Consider the following 18080-nt stretch of genomic DNA (forward strand, 5'->3'; position numbering starts at 1 on the left):
AGTAGTCACCGTGTAAGTTATGCGGTGAGCAGTACGCGCCTGTCATTCTTCACATATTTTCGGAAGAAAAACAAGCGGAGCTGCCGACAATCGTGGGTTCTGCCCTGTTTGTCTTGAGACTGTACTAACCAATGTCTGGGCGCCCGGTCTTCGGAAAGTCCTGATAGTAAAAGTCTTTGGAAGACTGCCACAAATTTGCATACAGCTATGTTTTTCTCCGAGTTTATCTGTTGCAAATTTCACTAAAATTACCTCGCATAATTACCAAGCATAATTATTTAAATATGTACTTTACGGGACTTTGTTCCATTAGAAGTAAGATTCGTTGACAAACAGTAACGTCGAATCTTAAAATCTACGGAGATGCACGGCAATTGTTGTAAATTAATTGCATACCTGGCTGCAACAGAAAATATGGCAAATGCTAACAGATAGCTAGACTTCTCACTTCGAATCGCGACATGGACATCGTGAAGATAGGTCGTGTGAAACTGGACTTCCTTTGATAAAAGTGAAGACAGCGATTAATTGGGAAGAATAATACCGTTTGTTAAATTGTCAGTGGACCTTGCCAAAGTCTATTGAACAACGACAGACTTCAAAGGGTTGTGCAAAACTAAGTCCTTTGGCAATCTAGTGTTGGGAATGCCATGACAGTGTTCATCAAACCTCTAAGGACGTTTTCTTTACATTAAGAAATGATTTATTTTCTGCCTTCGTTCGGAATACGACTGCTAGCGTGATACGACGACGGAACTGATGACAGCAGTGCCAATGGAACTTTTATCCCGGTATGCAAAGCGCGAATGACTTATATGTGGTCACGGTCCCGTGATGTGGTACAGGTGATGGTGAGTTCAAAACGAAGATTTAACGAAGATTACAGGTTCAACATTTCAAGATAATGAATCTTGATCCCATGATTCAGTTCGCTGGTCATCTCATCTCATTTTACTGTGGCAGGATTTATTTCGTCTTTAACCAAACAATGTGAATGTTGTAAGGTATCCAACCCTGCATGCGTGCTGTGGCTGCATGCGTGCTGTGGCTGCACAACAAGGTTTGGATAGATAGAACACAAGAACACAAGTTTAATACGTTCCCGGAGTGAAAACTTTCGATGAAGGGTGTTTGAATCCCTAGATCACCGCGCAATTGAACGTTGAAAACGACCTTTCAATCAATTTCAATCAAAAGGCAATCATTTTGTTTTATTTTCCTCCAGTAAGTTTTGTGGTTTGTTGTTGTTTGTTTTGATACTTTTATTGTACTATTAACTTAAGATCGGCCTCATTGGCCGAGCAAGTTATAGACAGTAAATAAATCTTAATAAATAAATAAATAAATAAATAATAAATAAATAAATAAATAAATAAATAATCATAAGAAATGTTCACAAGACAAATACCACTCAGTGTTGTGAAAGATTGGCATAATGTTATCATCTTAACTTCTCTGTTATACGTACGTGTAACCACCGATTTACGTCAACACCCACGCACGCATGTATGTATGTATGTATGTATGCCTGTGAAAGACGTTGGTCAATGATTATTTTTTTCAATGTACAGAATAAGAGCAGTTACTTCTTTCATCTTTTGAATGATGCTAATTGAATTGTCAGGGATTTCCGCCACATCTGAATCACCATGACAACATATTTTATGGGTTTTTTTGCCACACATATCGATTCAAACACAGCAGGCATAACTCATATTCCAATGACTGGGTAGCTTGAAAAAGGCATGTGAACTTGAAAGTCACAAGGGGTCGACGCAAAATGTTTCAACTTTCAGAAACGCTATGGTAAACGGAGCTTTTATGGTCCAGCCAAGAATTTTAAAACCATGGCTTCTGACCTGCGAAAACATACTCCATTAAAAGATGGAGGTAAGCCTTTGAGTAGAAGGATTAGGGTAAAGTTACAGCAAAGTACCGGACACAATGAGAAATGAACGAACTCAATATAAATGACTGGTGAAATGGAAAGGGTCATTTGTACAGAATACATCAACTACCATCCGAACTTTTCAAATTTGAAGACAAATACTAGATAACTGTGTCAGTAACATTGTAAAAAGAAGAATTGGAACTTGACTCCATTAAAACTTTAGTGGGTTTATCAAGTGTCTGTTGTTTATAAAATATGAGGAGGCTATGAAGTTCGTTGGCAGGCTGGAGTGATTTGAGTACGGATTTAGAAACTGCTGAAGGAGCCGGTTTAACTGGGAAGATTGTGTTTCAACGGCGACACGATTTTTTACTTTGGCGGATTTTGCTAGGAGGAAGTTAATGGTTGTTTTTTTTCACCGAATACAGCTCTGTTTACTATTGTTTACACCTCGGCCGTAAGGTAGAACTCAGCGTCTGAAAACGTACACAAAATAGCCAACAGTATTTGTAGAACTACTGTCTAACAGCGCCCATACCTTGCATATGAATTTTATCGACATTCACCGCATGAAGCATTTGTTTGCGTACCGGAGCAAGTGGAGAACAATTAAGCAGAAACAACTGACTAGCCCAGGGTGACGTATAGCTCAATATACAAAAAGTTTTCTGAATACTTGAAATATTAAACGACACCCTTTTCGATTAAAAGTCGGGGAACGTTAACTAAACAAACTTGAACTCCCTTCAATATTAGACCATCAACATGGATATGTTTTGTTATTTTAGTTCAAATGACATGTTGAAAACTTTGTAATTCTGTCCAAGGCTAAAGCTTTGTTTGAACTGTCGTAATTTTTGGGCAAACAGTGTAAATAAGGTACTTTTGTAATGTCTGTGACTTTGCACAGATACAACGACATTGCTGATTCAAATACAATGTCATGAAGGCCGATGCATAACTCCATCCCATGGAAAGTAACCGTAATGTTTTGCTGAAATAAACATACTGTGCTCTTTTCCGTGTAAAATCTGCGATTATCTCTGTTTGTATAAGATATTGTTTTTATGTGTGACGTTCTCATTTGTTGGAAATCATTCACCAATCATGCCGTAGTGTGCAGAAACCATCATATATTATATTTTTACCTTATTCCACGAACAGGTTTCGTTACAAAAATTGTAAAGAGTAATTACCTTTTGTGTCAGTCTTGTGTGCTTATTAATAAATCAATTTCTGCTTTTGGTTTGACGCCCTCCGAGGCTATGTGCAGTCATGTGTATGTAACTTGAACTAGTACGGTTGCACATTTTGGGAAAGTCTGTCTCAGCTTATAGTCTCCTTGTGATATCCTTTCGTTTGAAGACAGTTATATCATGCAATAGACCACACTAGATTTGAAAAAGGATACATTTTCTGTCAAATTCGTCATCGATGGAATGTGACTGTACAGTCTGCTGACACTTGACTGAATTTTCTCGAAAGACATCTTTCATAAAGTTTCTCCACTGACATTATTTTTCACCTCTATTACCTTTCTCGGCGATTTTCTCAAATCTGTACTTTGACGTGTTTGTCAGCGTTTAAATTTCTACTGCCCGTAAACAAACTAAGAAAACACTCAACACGGTCCTTACAGTGTCCTACTCTGCCGTCACTTACGAGTATATCAATTATTTAGTGAATATAAGACAGTTTCAAATGTTTCTTACGTAAGCTAGAGCCCAACGTTTACATTACTGTTGTTAACAATGAAATACTTAGAACAGAAAATACATATCTGAATGATATGCATAATTATGATGATGGATTTGGGGTTGTAGACCGCTGTTTCCATTCGGTGAAAGTGAAAAAAAATATTATTGGAATTTCGAAAGAAGGGACATATGTAGAAATTGAAACTGCCATAAACCCTCCACAGATGTTTAAGAAGAATTCAATCATTAATCATTTAAATTCCCAGTGATTTTCATATCGATCCACTTTGTTGAAAGTCTTAGCAATTTATTCTTGCAGGATTATTCAGTTTTTCTTCCTCATCTAGTCTTGAAATTCGTACAAAGAAGAAGAAAACAAAAACTGAACAAAGAGTGGTTTCTAAAAAGATGTAAATGTCTTGCAGCTCAATACATGAAGCCGGTTACATACAGTTAGTGGTTGGAGAGCATTGTCACAATGATACGAGTGACCATAATATTAGTGTTATGACCTTGCTACAAGTGACCATAATGTTGTGTTATGGCCTTGATACGAGAGACCATAAATATTAATGTTATGACCATGATACGAGTGACCATAATATTAGTGTTATGACCTTGCTACAAGTGACCATAATGTTGTGTTATGGCCTTGATACGAGAGACCATAAATATTAATGTTATGACCATGATACGAGTGACCATAATATTAGTGTTATGACCTTGCTACAAGTGACCATAATGTTGTGTTATGGCCTTGATACGAGTGACCATAATTATTAGTATTATGACCATGATACCAGAGACCGAAATATTAGTGTTATGACCATGATACGAGTGACCATAATATTAGTGTTATAACCTTGCTACAAGTGACCATAATGTTGTGTTATGGCCTTGATACGAGTGACCATAATATTAGTGTTATGACCAAGTCGAAGAAAAGAAACTTGTTTTCCATCCCGACAATCACTATTACTTTAAACACGATTGGAACTAATTTGGGATAATTGGATGGTAAAGTAATGTCGATTTAATCTACAAATGCAATCTCATCTGCTTTAATTTCTTTTTTCATTACACACTTGTTTTTATGAGTAATTTACAATATTGCAAAATTTCAGCTATATGGCAGCTAACACTTTTGAAAAATTTGATAAATATAAAAATCCAATTATCCCAAATTAGTTCCAATCGTGTTTTTGTTTCTTAAAGCAAGCTTTTCCTTATAAATATTTGTCTTTAGTTTGTTTCAAATATGTAAAATATTCAAAACTTTCCTGAAAGTTTCAGTATTTCATTGAAGTACCAAAAATTGAAGTTTTCCTGGGTTTACATCATGATGAACAATTGTTATCAGACGTGTAACAAATAATTTAGAATTCATCTTCTTTTATAAAATTATTCAATTCACAACAAAAAATGAAACGGAGTAACTTGACTTTTCTTTTTTGACGATGGATGAAAGCAGTGAAGACAGCAGACTTTGTAAGTTTGATGGCATACATTGAAGTATTCAGTCATGTATCGGTACTCCGCCGTTTCCGACTGCCCGGGTGAAGTTGGCGTAGTACCCTTACGCGATAACTGATCACAGTGCACAATGGTGATGGCATTGTGGCCCAGACTTTGGCTTTTACGACTTCTCATTAGCATATTAACAGAGACTTGCAAACTGCTAGAGCAGTTAACGAGTGCATATTAATGTCCTTAAATTTTCTTTCAATGGTTGAAGGAGTAAGCCTTTTCATCCTTTGTTTACCTCGCAGTCGTAACCACACAGTAGCCAAATGCTCAAAATCACAAACTAGTGTAGGATTTTTAGCTTTCATTTTGGCAAAGTCTTGTTTTTTCGCTACGAACTGGATAAATCAAATGTGGTGAAATGTGAAAATGAATGAAGAACAAGCCGACTTTTGTGGCAGATGTTGTGATGTCTGGTTCCATGTTTAAACTTGCCGTGGTAGCGGTGTTTGCGTGGCACTGCAATGTGAATTAACACAATTAAGATTCTTTTGTGAAAAACAGGTCATGTGTAAGTAGCATTGATTTTGTATATAACTCGTTGGGAATACAAGTTGAGGGCAGTCAGCATTGATGTCATTCCACGCAGAGAAATATCCAGTTACCAAAATTATCAACAGTGGTTACTTGATTTGTAGGCATATTTTGATATGCGTTGATAATTAAACAAACAACACAGCTCTGTTTGTGCACAGTCCCTCTATCCAGAGCGACTGTGGTTTGTGGCTTTGTTTTTCTGGAGATAATTTGATCAATTTTGACTAAAATTGTTGGCGAGAGAGAGAGAGAGAGAGAGAGAGAGAGAAGAGTGAGAGAGAGAGAGAGAGAGAGAGAGAGCGAACAGACTTCCAAATGTTACAAGCAGTTACTTTAATACTTGAATATGTGTAAAACAATTAAAGAAAACAAGACGTTTAAAAATGTTTTAAAAGTCTGTCACTTTCGATAGATTACTACTGTAAGTTGCCAAAACCTTGTAAAGCAAGGTACTAGTGTATCTTACATTCATGCGAAATCCTCTGAAATATAACAAAAACATTTGCCAATCTAACTAATATTATGTGCCCCTCATTAATATAAAATGCCTGACTTGGAAACACTCACGAAGTGTTGTAGATATTTTGTGATCTTTGCGATTAGACATGTCGAATAGATCTCTGTTCGTGTAAACTTTGTAAAACGACTTGACTAATTAGATGTCTCCTTTGTAGCTGTGAAAGGCTGACATTATAGGATCTGAGCTTCTATCCATAGTTGTAGTAATTTTCAATTCTAATAGGTAGCCCAGTCAAAGCACAGTTGGCGGCAGTCTGGACCCTAAAACACCTTAATCAATTGAATAATAAATAAGTCAGACAATTCATGCCTCCTTACAGATGACAGTGACAGAACTAACAACAGCAAATAGGGCTAGTTTTCAAGCAAATAGGGCTAGTTTTGATGAAGTTATATAAAACTAATGTGTTTAACCAAGCTAAAATTACATCACAGTAACCATGAGTCCATCATGGTAACTCTGAGTTTCATCATGGTAACAGCGAGTCCATCATGGTAGTCATGGGTCCATGTGAGACAGACACATCTCATTCATTCATCCATGGCAGGTAATTTAATTAAAAACCAAATATCCCCAGTGGGTAGAGGACCTCTCAACGGCAGCTCATTCTGAGTTCCCAGTGGGTAGATGACCTCTGAATGACAGCCCATTCTCAGTTCAACCAAGTAATTATTTTAGTACACAACAAGTTCTCTTTTTTCCATCTCTATTGTATAACAACACAGTGAATGCTACCAGCTGTGTTCTGATCTGACAACCACTGGACAACAAGCATGACAAATTATGTGAAATCACTACAAGCATTCACAATATGTCTTTCAAAGGTTGATAAACTCTGAATATAACACCTTGAGATGTCTCAACTGTTAAACCACAGTTACTCTACCCGGGTATGTAACAGTGGTTTAATCTAGCATCAAAAAAGGATCGGAGGGTGTGTTAGCTATCAAACTGTGACAATTGATTTGATCAAGTAGTGTGTTAGCTATCAGGGCACTACATCAGATTCTGAGACTTGATTTGATGGATAGAAAACCACAGTAAATAACTGCTCCATGGTGAATATCCATCATTAATAGAATCAAGTGACATTTGAAAGGTGTATTCTATTGTTGTAACAGACTTTGGTCAGTTTCTTCATGATCTTAAAACACACTTGAAAGCTGATGCTCACTCAAGCATGAAGCAGACACAATATTAGCAATAAAACCATTCATGCTACTATTTGATCTAAAGCCACATAGTATAAATACAGCAACTAGTAACTCCAAATTAAATCAAAGTAATAAGGCAGTGTTTGACACAGGAATTATTGAACAACTTTGGACGTAAACCATCAACAGATGCAGTGACAGTGGAAGCCAACACTGAACACATTGACTAATGCTCTTATTGATAAAGTCAGCTTTCTGTGCATTGTTATGTAATATGCATGCCAACTGTCTTGGAAACAATTACACATAGATGCATTGTACTTCCCAAGGGACACTGCTAATGAACTACATATACCATTACCAATATTCCTTTTCAAATTTTTTAGAAAAAGAAGAAAATGGTTGCTGCCTTGTATTTTGAGTAGCGCCCCCTTCCCTGCCTCCTGAGGGACAAAGTACTGGGTTGTTGTGAAAGAGAATGCTCTAGAAAATGACATGACACTGTTGAATGGATGTCAGTCTGACTCACTGATTGTCACCTCTTAATGATTGCACTCTTTATATCTGTGGTATTCAATGAAAGTGGTGACTGTGGCTTTAATCCAAAAAGCCTGTAATGCCATTCAAAATGTCAGTCTACAATCTAAATCTGAAGCCATGCACACATTCAAGTGAACTTCTTCATTCCCATCTCTACTTTTCTCTATATGGATAATTTCATTTTTGTCACAGAGTTTGTGCTTTTGCAGTAATACAAGATACTCAGTGTTTTTCTAAAGGAAAGGTGTGGATTACCATTCCAAATGTATTCCAGATTGTCATTTCTAACAAAAAGGAAATGCAGCTGGAATGTCAAATGGAATGCTCTCAATAAGACAAAAACAATACACCTGTTTATTGAACTCTTTTGTTTGTCCTTTGATGCTAATTAGGTTTTGTCTTGAAGGTGTTCAAAGGTCTTTCAAGGATTTGCATTTTCTTGGATGACTGTACACTGATCTGGCCATTGACTGGTAAGTCTGTATGTCCCTGGCCATTGACTGGTAAGTCTGTATGTCCCTGGCCAAGTCTGTCTATGGGCTTACAAATATTGCCTTCACTACTTTCATTGCTCTCATTGTCCATTACATCATGGATGATTACATATGCATATACATAAACTGTGCATCGTTGTTACGTTTCTACAAAACCATCTTTTTTGTTAGTGACAAGCTGTAGATTGTTTCAAATGCATAAATCAAATTGTCAAGACTGGTATGTAGCTGGTCTTTCTTCATTGTTAATCACAAGAATTTACTGGTAGTATTTGTTAATGATAGTAATAAGTGAGTGAGTGGTGTGCACTTTGGGATAACCTTATTACTAAAAAAAAGATGCACACAGATATTTTACGTCAGTCTGATACATGTGATATGTGTTTCTAACACATGCCATTTTTCTCAATGCTGGGAGACTTGCAAAGTACCAAACATATAATTCATTATCTTTTTAGGGAGTTGTTTTCCCAAATAAAATTCAGAGAATGTGTTATAATAAAATATTCTGAAATGAATGATGATGCAGAATCAACCATGGAATATTATTCAGATGGAAAATAGTTTATTTCATGAAAAACTTCCCTTGTCCAGAATGTCAACAAATAGTTGTGTTTTTACCCCTTACTATCAAATCAAGGCTAAATATTAGCAAAGGCACCTGTAGTAATTCTACAAAGTAAAAGCTTGAATCCGTTTAATCTCCTGAAAGAGATTTGTGGTTAACCTTAAAAGTTAATCACAAAAAGTACTCCATCAAGATTTGCAAAATGTAAATATTCTAATAATTACAAAAATCTTTCTAGACAGATTGCTAGCTATATCATGTCCACTATCTGATTACAATTCACAGGGTCAGTGTTTAATAAAACTGAACTCTGAAATCTAAAGCCATACTTATCTGATACGCTAAGTAATATACTACATGGAGCACCTTGGCAGAATATTTCTTGTCAAGGAAAGACAATAATTTGTTTTGATTCAATCCATTCAGCAGTATTACTAATGTTTTATTCTTTGTATCAACTATCTATCTATCTATCTGCTTTGTTGACTAAATTAATGTAAGCCCTGCATTGATGGTTGATTGTAAACTTTCTACTGATTACAACATGAGTAAACTAAATCTATCAACTGATAAAAACAAATGACTTTGTTTGGACTAAAGTTTGGTGTAGACAACACTAACTTTGTGACAAAGTAACATACATTTTGGTACTGTATAAAACAAAATTCAGTGAAAATTTCATACGATAATGTTGATTGCAAAGTTTACTACAGGAAATTAATCATTAAATTTAAAAGCTAATAAATTGTTCACTAATTCATGATTGTATGCAAAAAAAACTGTGCAAGGTGATACTATGTATTTAGTGATTTTGTCACTGAGAGACTGTGTTCATGTTGTAACTTTCTATAGCAAATTTGGCAAATGGCAATATTATTTGCAATGGTAGAAAATGACTATTTTTTTAAACTTTTGTTTGAAAGGAAAAATCACCCAAAGACTGGTTTTTTTTTCCTTTTCCCTGTAAGTGTAAGCCATACTGACAATAATGAATATTGTGTCCGTTTTCCTTATTCAGTAAAAAAATTGCACAAAGGGAAACAGGTCATGTTTGATTGTAAATAGATCAGAGTTGTCAATGGCTTACAAGAAAGGGATCTATTCAATACAATTATGATTGAACCATCAAATTTCAAGCTATTTTGGCAGATTATTTCACCTAAGTCATAGGAAACATCCATCTTACTGAATCTTTTCTTAGAATCCAAACATCTATCAACTATCTCATATTATCTAGACCTTATCTAACCAAGTCTGTATAAAGTTTATATACACTTGATAGCTGACCTCTATACACATTTTCAACCTCCCCTTGTAGGAAATAAAAATACAATGAGACATCTCTCCAATATTTACAAACAGTACAATGATATTTGTCAAAATAGTTCCTTTATAAATTTTGTGAAGCTTTAGTAAAAACTAATGCTACTACATTATAAAACTATGTACAAATCTTTTCTTGAGAATCTTGAGTGCTAAAGAAAGTGGAAAACGACAAAAAGTATCAGTAAAAGTGAAACAAAAGTATTACTCTGAGTTTTATCCTGTCCACTTCCTACAAGTTTTTCTACAACGCTGATTGTAACTTCATCTGTCAGATGGTGGTTAGTTTTGGCAGTTTCTGTGTCACAGACACATTTTAAGATATTATCATTGTCCATAGCTGTTGGATAGTACACCAAATAGCTTGATGTTGTAATTGTACCTTCACCATTTTCTCTTGTTGAATTTCTAATGTTTTCAACAATTTCCCTTTCACCTATATACCATTTTAAGAGAGCTGCTGGTTTACTGTTATAAGCACGGCATTCCACTGTGATTTTTCCTGAAGAGTTCAATCCAATAGCTTCCCTGCTGTCATATCCAATGATATCAACATGCGTTGGTGGTTCTGTGAAATTGTAAACAAAAACACCTATTAATTATCAGAAAATTACACGATATCATACCATATTCCACGTAGGGTCAGGTCGAGTGTTTGTCTGTCTGAATTGTCATGAGTGTTGCTGACTTACTACCAAGCTTTATTTTGTTACTTCTGTTCATTCCACAAAAATAATAATTCTCATTCCACAATAATAATAATTCTACATTCTGTAAATATAAACTCTTGAAATTATGTCTTGAGGAAACTCTTTAAAAGTTTTAGAAGTTACATAAAATTTTTGATGTGTAAGATCACAAATTGTTTTATGAAAGGTAAAGCATAATTATCTCATGTTTTGCTTTGAATTGCAAGTCTGAAAGCACAGAAGATATTGCTGTTGAAAACATTAACTGAACTTTACAACACTCAAAGAAACAAAGCTCAAAGAAACATGGTGACGGTGAAGATGATGTTGAATAGGTCAGGCATTATGAAAGTGGTTGCCGACAGAATGATTTTGTACAAAAGGAGTATAAATTTGGACCAGAATGATTTTGTACTAAAGGAGTATAGATGTGGCCTTCAATTTTACAAAAAAAGTTGATTTAACAATCAATTAGAAAACACAACACAACATAGCGTACTGGTAGTTGGACTACAAAGTGTCTAACTGTTATGACAAGTTTTCCTTGAAAGGTTGACTATACTGAGCTTGAATGACTATCCCCCAAGCTGTTTGTGTTTTTGTGAAAGTTCACAATTAAAGGGGAGGGAGGGAGGGGTAAATGGATTGGTGGAAGGAAGTAGAAAGAGATTTCATTGGTTTAGTTGGTAGTGAAGAAAGGCCATCTATCAACTTGTTAATTGGCTCAAGGTGATCAGATGGTTAGATTTGAAACACAGTTTATCTTGGAGTTTGATGTTTGATCTTATCTGTATTTACTCTCCACACACATAGGATGACAGTTTAGATTGTGGGTAATCTACAGTTTAAATAAACTACTAGTATGCGTATAGCTACTATAATGTTTAATACTACTGTTTTGTTTTATCATTCATAGTGAAACTTATCAACTGCTTTTGAAAATTCAATGTGGAGTCAGAAAACTGTGTTGTCCCTGTATCCATAGGAAATATGGTTTCTACATGAAAGTACTTAACTGTCAAAAAGTAATCCATGTTTTGGGATTTATAGAACATTGTACTTAGTGACTACTCCTGAATTGAAAATTATCTGTTTTACATTTGATAATAAAGTTTTACCTTAATACAGTATCTTGCTCTTATTTGAATAAAACAAAACAATTTAAAGCATAGCACAATCTGTGTGAATTTCATATGTCTCCTGTAGTTGTCATTAATATCGTGGGAATCTGATAAAAATGTGAAAAATTCATACGAATATTACATAACTGTATGATGCTATTGTTTGACTTTAATAAACATGTTTTTGATCTTTGCTGTCATTGTTGAAAAATGTTTAACAATTTCTATGATGATTGATCTACAGAGTATGTAAATAGATAAATTTACAGCTAATCTTTGATTCTGATAATCGTTCTGGTAAGTATGACATACATCCAATCTTTGACTCCTTGACAGTAATCGCTGTATGGGATACAAAGCCTACATGTATCTTTGACCCCAGTAATCGCTGTATGAGATAGAGCTAATTTTGACTACAGTAATCGGTGTATGGTAAACATGGGATAATGAGATGTCCTATAGCTATTAAACCATAACTTCAGCTGAGGCATTTATTCCAACAAATGAAACTTAAATACTGGTACTATGTTATGAAAGTGAAAATATTTATATGGTCAGTTCTCAACTGATTTAATATTACTATGGTAGTACATGCATCAAATCTGTTAAGAGCTATACATACTTAGGACTGACAATTAAATCAAACGGTAGTTTTAGTGACACAATTACAATTTGGCTGATAAAGCAGCAAAGTCTTTGTATAGTTTAAAAAGGGTTTTATTGCACAACAAAAAGATAAAATTTTCCCTACATCTATTCAATGTTTTCATTAAACCTGTTTTACTGTATGGCTCAGAGATTTGGGGACAAGATTTCATGGATTACAAGAAGTGGGATAAATCAGCAATTGAAAAAACTCACCTCAAATTTTGTAAGAACATTTTACAGTGTAATAGACAAGCTTGTAATGCCGCTGTGAGGGGTGAACTAGGACAATTCCCACTTCTACTTGAGATCAAACTTAATATTGTTAAATACTGGCTTCATATCGTACAACTGCCACATTGTAATCTTGCTAAAGAAGCTTTTCTGGAGCAAATGGTAAACAACACTAACAATAGATCCTGGTTTAACTGTTTAAGTGCTTTAATTAAAGACAATGGAATGGACTTTCTCCTTGATAAAGCTCCATCACTTAAACACCACAAAGTTATAACTGGTTTAATGAAAAACAAATTTAACAAACAATTATGAAGTCTTTTGGAAAAAGTTGATCACTGATGAAAATAATAAACTAAGAATGTATGCCAAAATAAAACGTAATTTTAGATTAGAACCCTACTTAACACAGTTACAAGGTGAGAAAAGAAAATTACTCACCAAACTTCGCATTAGCAATCATGATCTAGCAATTGAAAAAGGGAGACACACTGTTCCAAAACCCCAATTACTGAAAGATACTGCAATCAGTGTAACACCAACAGTATTGAAGATGAAACACACTTTTTATTAGTCTGTCAGAAATACAAAGTCCAAAGAAAGAACTTTTTCAGTAAAATCAATTTCCCAAACGACAATACTGAAAATCAGCTTATTTCTCTACTAACAAAACAAGAGTTATCTTTTAATGAACAACTTGCAGATTATATTTTTACTTTATATAAACAAAGAAATACCTAGTTATATTTATTATTAGCTACTATTATTATACTGTAATACTTTATCTTTATTGAAGAAAATTTTAACTTATTTTTGAATCACACTTTTATTGCCACAAATGTGATGTAAATCCTATATTTACAAGCAAGCAATAAAAATATTATTATTATTATTATTATTGACCATAGTGAACATTTCAGTGAACAAAACTGTCTGATGTTAATGTCTATGACTAAATTGTCTGCTGCTTGTCAGAAAGTCCTGTTGTGTGCTAATGTCCCATATTTTATAGTCTCTTTTCAATTTACTGAGGAGGTGAGGCAAATATGATTAAGTTGATGTTCAGCTGCCATTCTGACAGAATATTGAATAGGAGCAGTTTAGTAAACCAGTCCGTAGAGGGATTGTATTAATCCTATAAGACAACATAGACTCCTAAGTAACTAATTAGATAATATCACCAAATAAACATTCTAGAGCATGGCCATCTTATCTGTAAATGGCGTTAAACAAATTAACTATGGCACTGACTGAAAACCTGATGACTAAGCATTGCTTGTATTGATTAATGACAGTTAATTATAAAGATAACGTAATCTACATTCCACACTGATCAATGTTAGACTAGCAAGATTACGCCATCTGGTCATAGTATTCACATTGTTTGTTGACAAGAGTTCACATAAGAAGCTAGACAGCACACCAAGCAGATACTAGACTTAAATGGTGAATTTTCACAGGGACAAGTTCCAGACAGTTCCTTTCACAAAGTGCGTACAAAGAGTTAGAATCCTACCAGCAGCTTCTTAATCTGCCTGCATTGAAACTAGTCACAACAGATCAATAGCTGTTTTTGAAATTTGCCATTGTTATTCAAATTTGTGTTTTGTAGGATAAATTCCAGAGGTGATTTTAGTGAGGTTAGAAATCGATTGATTTTACTGAAGTCCTCTTGCAATGACTTAGTTTGTTCAATATGTAATGTTCATCTACAAACCAATTCAACAATCAACACATCCTGCTCAGAAGGTGTTTCCAAATAAGACACAATCTGTAGTCACATCAAAAAGTTTCAAATAAAAACAATGTTTGGTATGATAAAAGTTGATTGAGAAAACGCACAGCTGAAAAAAGACAAGGGTCACTATCAATAAGACATGAACTTTACTGAGTGAAAGTTCATCAATGATAATCACAATGCAGGTGTCAGGCGGAACTTCAATAAACACAGACAGAGTTTACAAGGGAAATAAATAGCCATCTTTAAGGTGTACATAAAAGACTCTGCCAATATGAGTCTGATATTTAATCACTATGTGAGATCATTTGATACAAACAGGTTTGTTGAATTTCTGTAATACGTTCAATGCAACTGATGTTGAAACATAGAACTTTTTCTCAGATTTACCTATACCGTACTACAATATATAATGTGTCAATAGTTGTGATATGAATAGTTATATCTTAAAGGAAGGAGTCATCAGAACTGTACTCAAAGGTTGTCTGCACCAATACAATCAATGTAAACTCTGTATCCACTACATTACTGATTGAAGAAAGTTAAAACATATTTGTCATGATGTTCATCATAAAATTTAAATGTTGCAGCTATGTTGTCATGATGCATCTAGATATTGTGCATGAAATACATTGTTTGTAAACAAGAAAGTCACACAGGTGCAGTTCTAATGGCCCTCTCCATTGTAGGCAGTCATAGAAATTACGGCAGATAGCAAAATATTCATCACAAGTATTCTACATGTCAACGCTTAGTGATCTTGTCTCTTCACTGAACTCAGGACATTAATAGTCTACAACCATTTACAGCAATGTTACAAGCTAAAGGAAATACTCCTTGGCTGACAATGCTGCTGTCATTTCCTTTGGTGCAACAATCATTTTTAATAGCTGGTCTGTTGTTCCACACTCTGTAGACATAATGGCTCACACAATGTGAATGTTTTCACAGTCAGTCCATCAAAGGACAGTGAAATGTTACTATTGCTTGTAAAAAGTCTAATTAGTACTGATCTACATCTACTACACCCATGATAATCAGTACAATTTGTGCTGATCTACTACACCCATGATAATCAGTACAATTTGTGCTGATCTACTACACCCATGATAATCAGTACAATTTGTGCTGATCTACTACACCCATGATAATCAGTACAATTTGTGCTGATCTACTACTCCCATGATAATCAGTACAATTTGTGCTGATCTACTACACCCATGATAATCAGTACAATTTGTGCCAATCTACTACACCCATGATAATCAGTACAATTTGTGCTGATCTACTACACCCATGATAATCAGTACAATTTGTGCTGATCTACTACACCCATGATAATCAGTACAATTTGTGCTGATCTACTACTCCCATGATAATCAGTACAATTTGTGCTGATCTACTACACCCATGATAATCAGTACAATTTGTGCTGATCTACTACACCCATGATAATCAGTACAATTTGTGCCGATCTACTACACCCATGATAATCAGTACAATTTGTGCCAATCTACTACACCCATGATAATCAGTACAATTTGTGCCAATCTACTACACCCATGATAATCAGTACAATTTGTGCTGATCTACTACACCCATGATAATCAGTACAATTTGTGCTGATCTACTACACCCATGATAATCAGTACAATTTGTGCTGATCTACTACTCCCATGATAATCAGTACAATTTGTGCTGATCTACTACACCATGATAATCAGTACAATTTGTGCCAATCTACTACACCCATGATAATCAGTACAATTTGTGCTGATCTACTACTCCATGATAATCAGTACAATTTGTGCTGATCTACTACACCCATGATAATCAGTACAATTTGTGCTGATCTACTACACCCATGATAATCAGTACAATTTGTGCTGATCTACTACACCCATGATAATCAGTACAATTTGTGCTGATCTACTACACCCATGATAATCAGTACAATTTGTGCTGATCTACTACACCCATGATAATCAGTACAATTTGTGCCAATCTACTACACCCATGATAATCAGTACAATTTGTGCCAATCTACTACACCCATGATAATCAGTACAATTTGTGCTGATCTACTACACCCATGATAATCAGTACAATTTGTGCTGATCTACTACACCCATGATAATCAGTACAATTTGTGCTGATCTACTACACCCATGATAATCAGTACAATTTGTGCCAATCTACTACACCCATGATAATCAGTACAATTTGTGCCAATCTACTACACCCATGATAATCAGTACAATTTGTGCTGATCTACTACACCCATGATAATCAGTACAATTTGTGCTGATCTACTACACCCATGATAATCAGTACAATTTGTGCTGATCTACTACCCCATGGTAATCAGTACAATTTGTGCTGATCTACTACACCCATGTACAATTTGTGCTGATCTACTACACCCATGATAATCAGTACAATTTGTGCTGATCTACTACACCCATGGTAATCAGTACAATTTGTGCTGATCTACTACACCCATGGTAATCAGTACAATTTGTGCTGATCTACTACACCCATGATAATCAGTACAATTTGTGCTGATCTACTACACCCATGATAATCAGTACAATTTGTGCTGGCAGCAAGGATAAATTGATGCTCTGCGTTGGAAAGTTTATTGATACAGTGAACGTGAAGTACACCTCAATATACTCTGATAAGTCTCCATCTAATGGTTCCATTCATGTTGGTTGAACAATTTTGATTTGAGATAAGACACCTACAATTCCAGCTTCTCAGGTTTTGCTTGTCTTCTGGGTCAGGTTTCAATTCAACAAAGCACTTACAACCTGAGGCTGCATTTCAATTCTTTTCACTTGAAGTTACAATGAGTCTTTGCTTTCGAGGTCATTTGTAACACAATCATCTCAAACATACTTTCCCTGACAAGGTTTAACAAGAAAAAATGACAGCCTGAATATGTCCATCAAAGTTAAGGTGATTTATTAAGGAACTTTATTCTATTTTATTATGAACGATGAGCAATAAACAATAACAAACTAAACACAAGATTATTTGACTTGGACTCAGTAAGTGATAATTTAGTATTTTGTCTTGGGCGATTCCATCCAAGTTGTAAGGTAGAGCCAAAGCTTGTACACACCTTTGTGAATCTCTTTTCAATACATTTAAGTTTTCCAGTTTTCAGCATCTCACAACATTTGAATAGAAGCAAGTTTGTATTGTTCAGTTCCCTTGAAGTGTGATCAATTGCTCTATCTAAATTTTGACTTTTGATAACTAGCACCAGACTAGAAATTTTTCAGAAAATTTTCCCCAATGCTGGCAATAGTGGCTGGCTACATGGACAAAAAGTGAGAATGTTGACTGAGATTTCTGATACTACATGATACACTGCAGTATATTGATACTACATGATAC

At 34.9% G+C, this 18080-nt stretch overlaps 1 protein-coding gene across 1 annotated transcript in view; it reads right to left on the minus strand.

The window, feature by feature from the left end:
* Positions 1-8900: 8900 nt before the first annotated feature.
* LOC139125461 (CD276 antigen homolog) overlaps positions 8901-18080 on the minus strand; it is a 28479-nt gene continuing 19299 nt past the window's right edge. The window contains exon 3 of the mRNA XM_070691540.1: positions 8901-10816. Within this exon, the coding sequence (XP_070547641.1) occupies positions 10401-10816 (416 nt within the window). The 3' untranslated portion in view covers positions 8901-10400. The remainder of the gene's footprint in view (positions 10817-18080) is intronic.

This window comes from Ptychodera flava, assembly GCF_041260155.1.
Source record: "Ptychodera flava strain L36383 chromosome 3 unlocalized genomic scaffold, AS_Pfla_20210202 Scaffold_25__1_contigs__length_14229661_pilon, whole genome shotgun sequence".
Lineage (NCBI taxonomy): Eukaryota > Metazoa > Hemichordata > Enteropneusta > Ptychoderidae > Ptychodera > Ptychodera flava.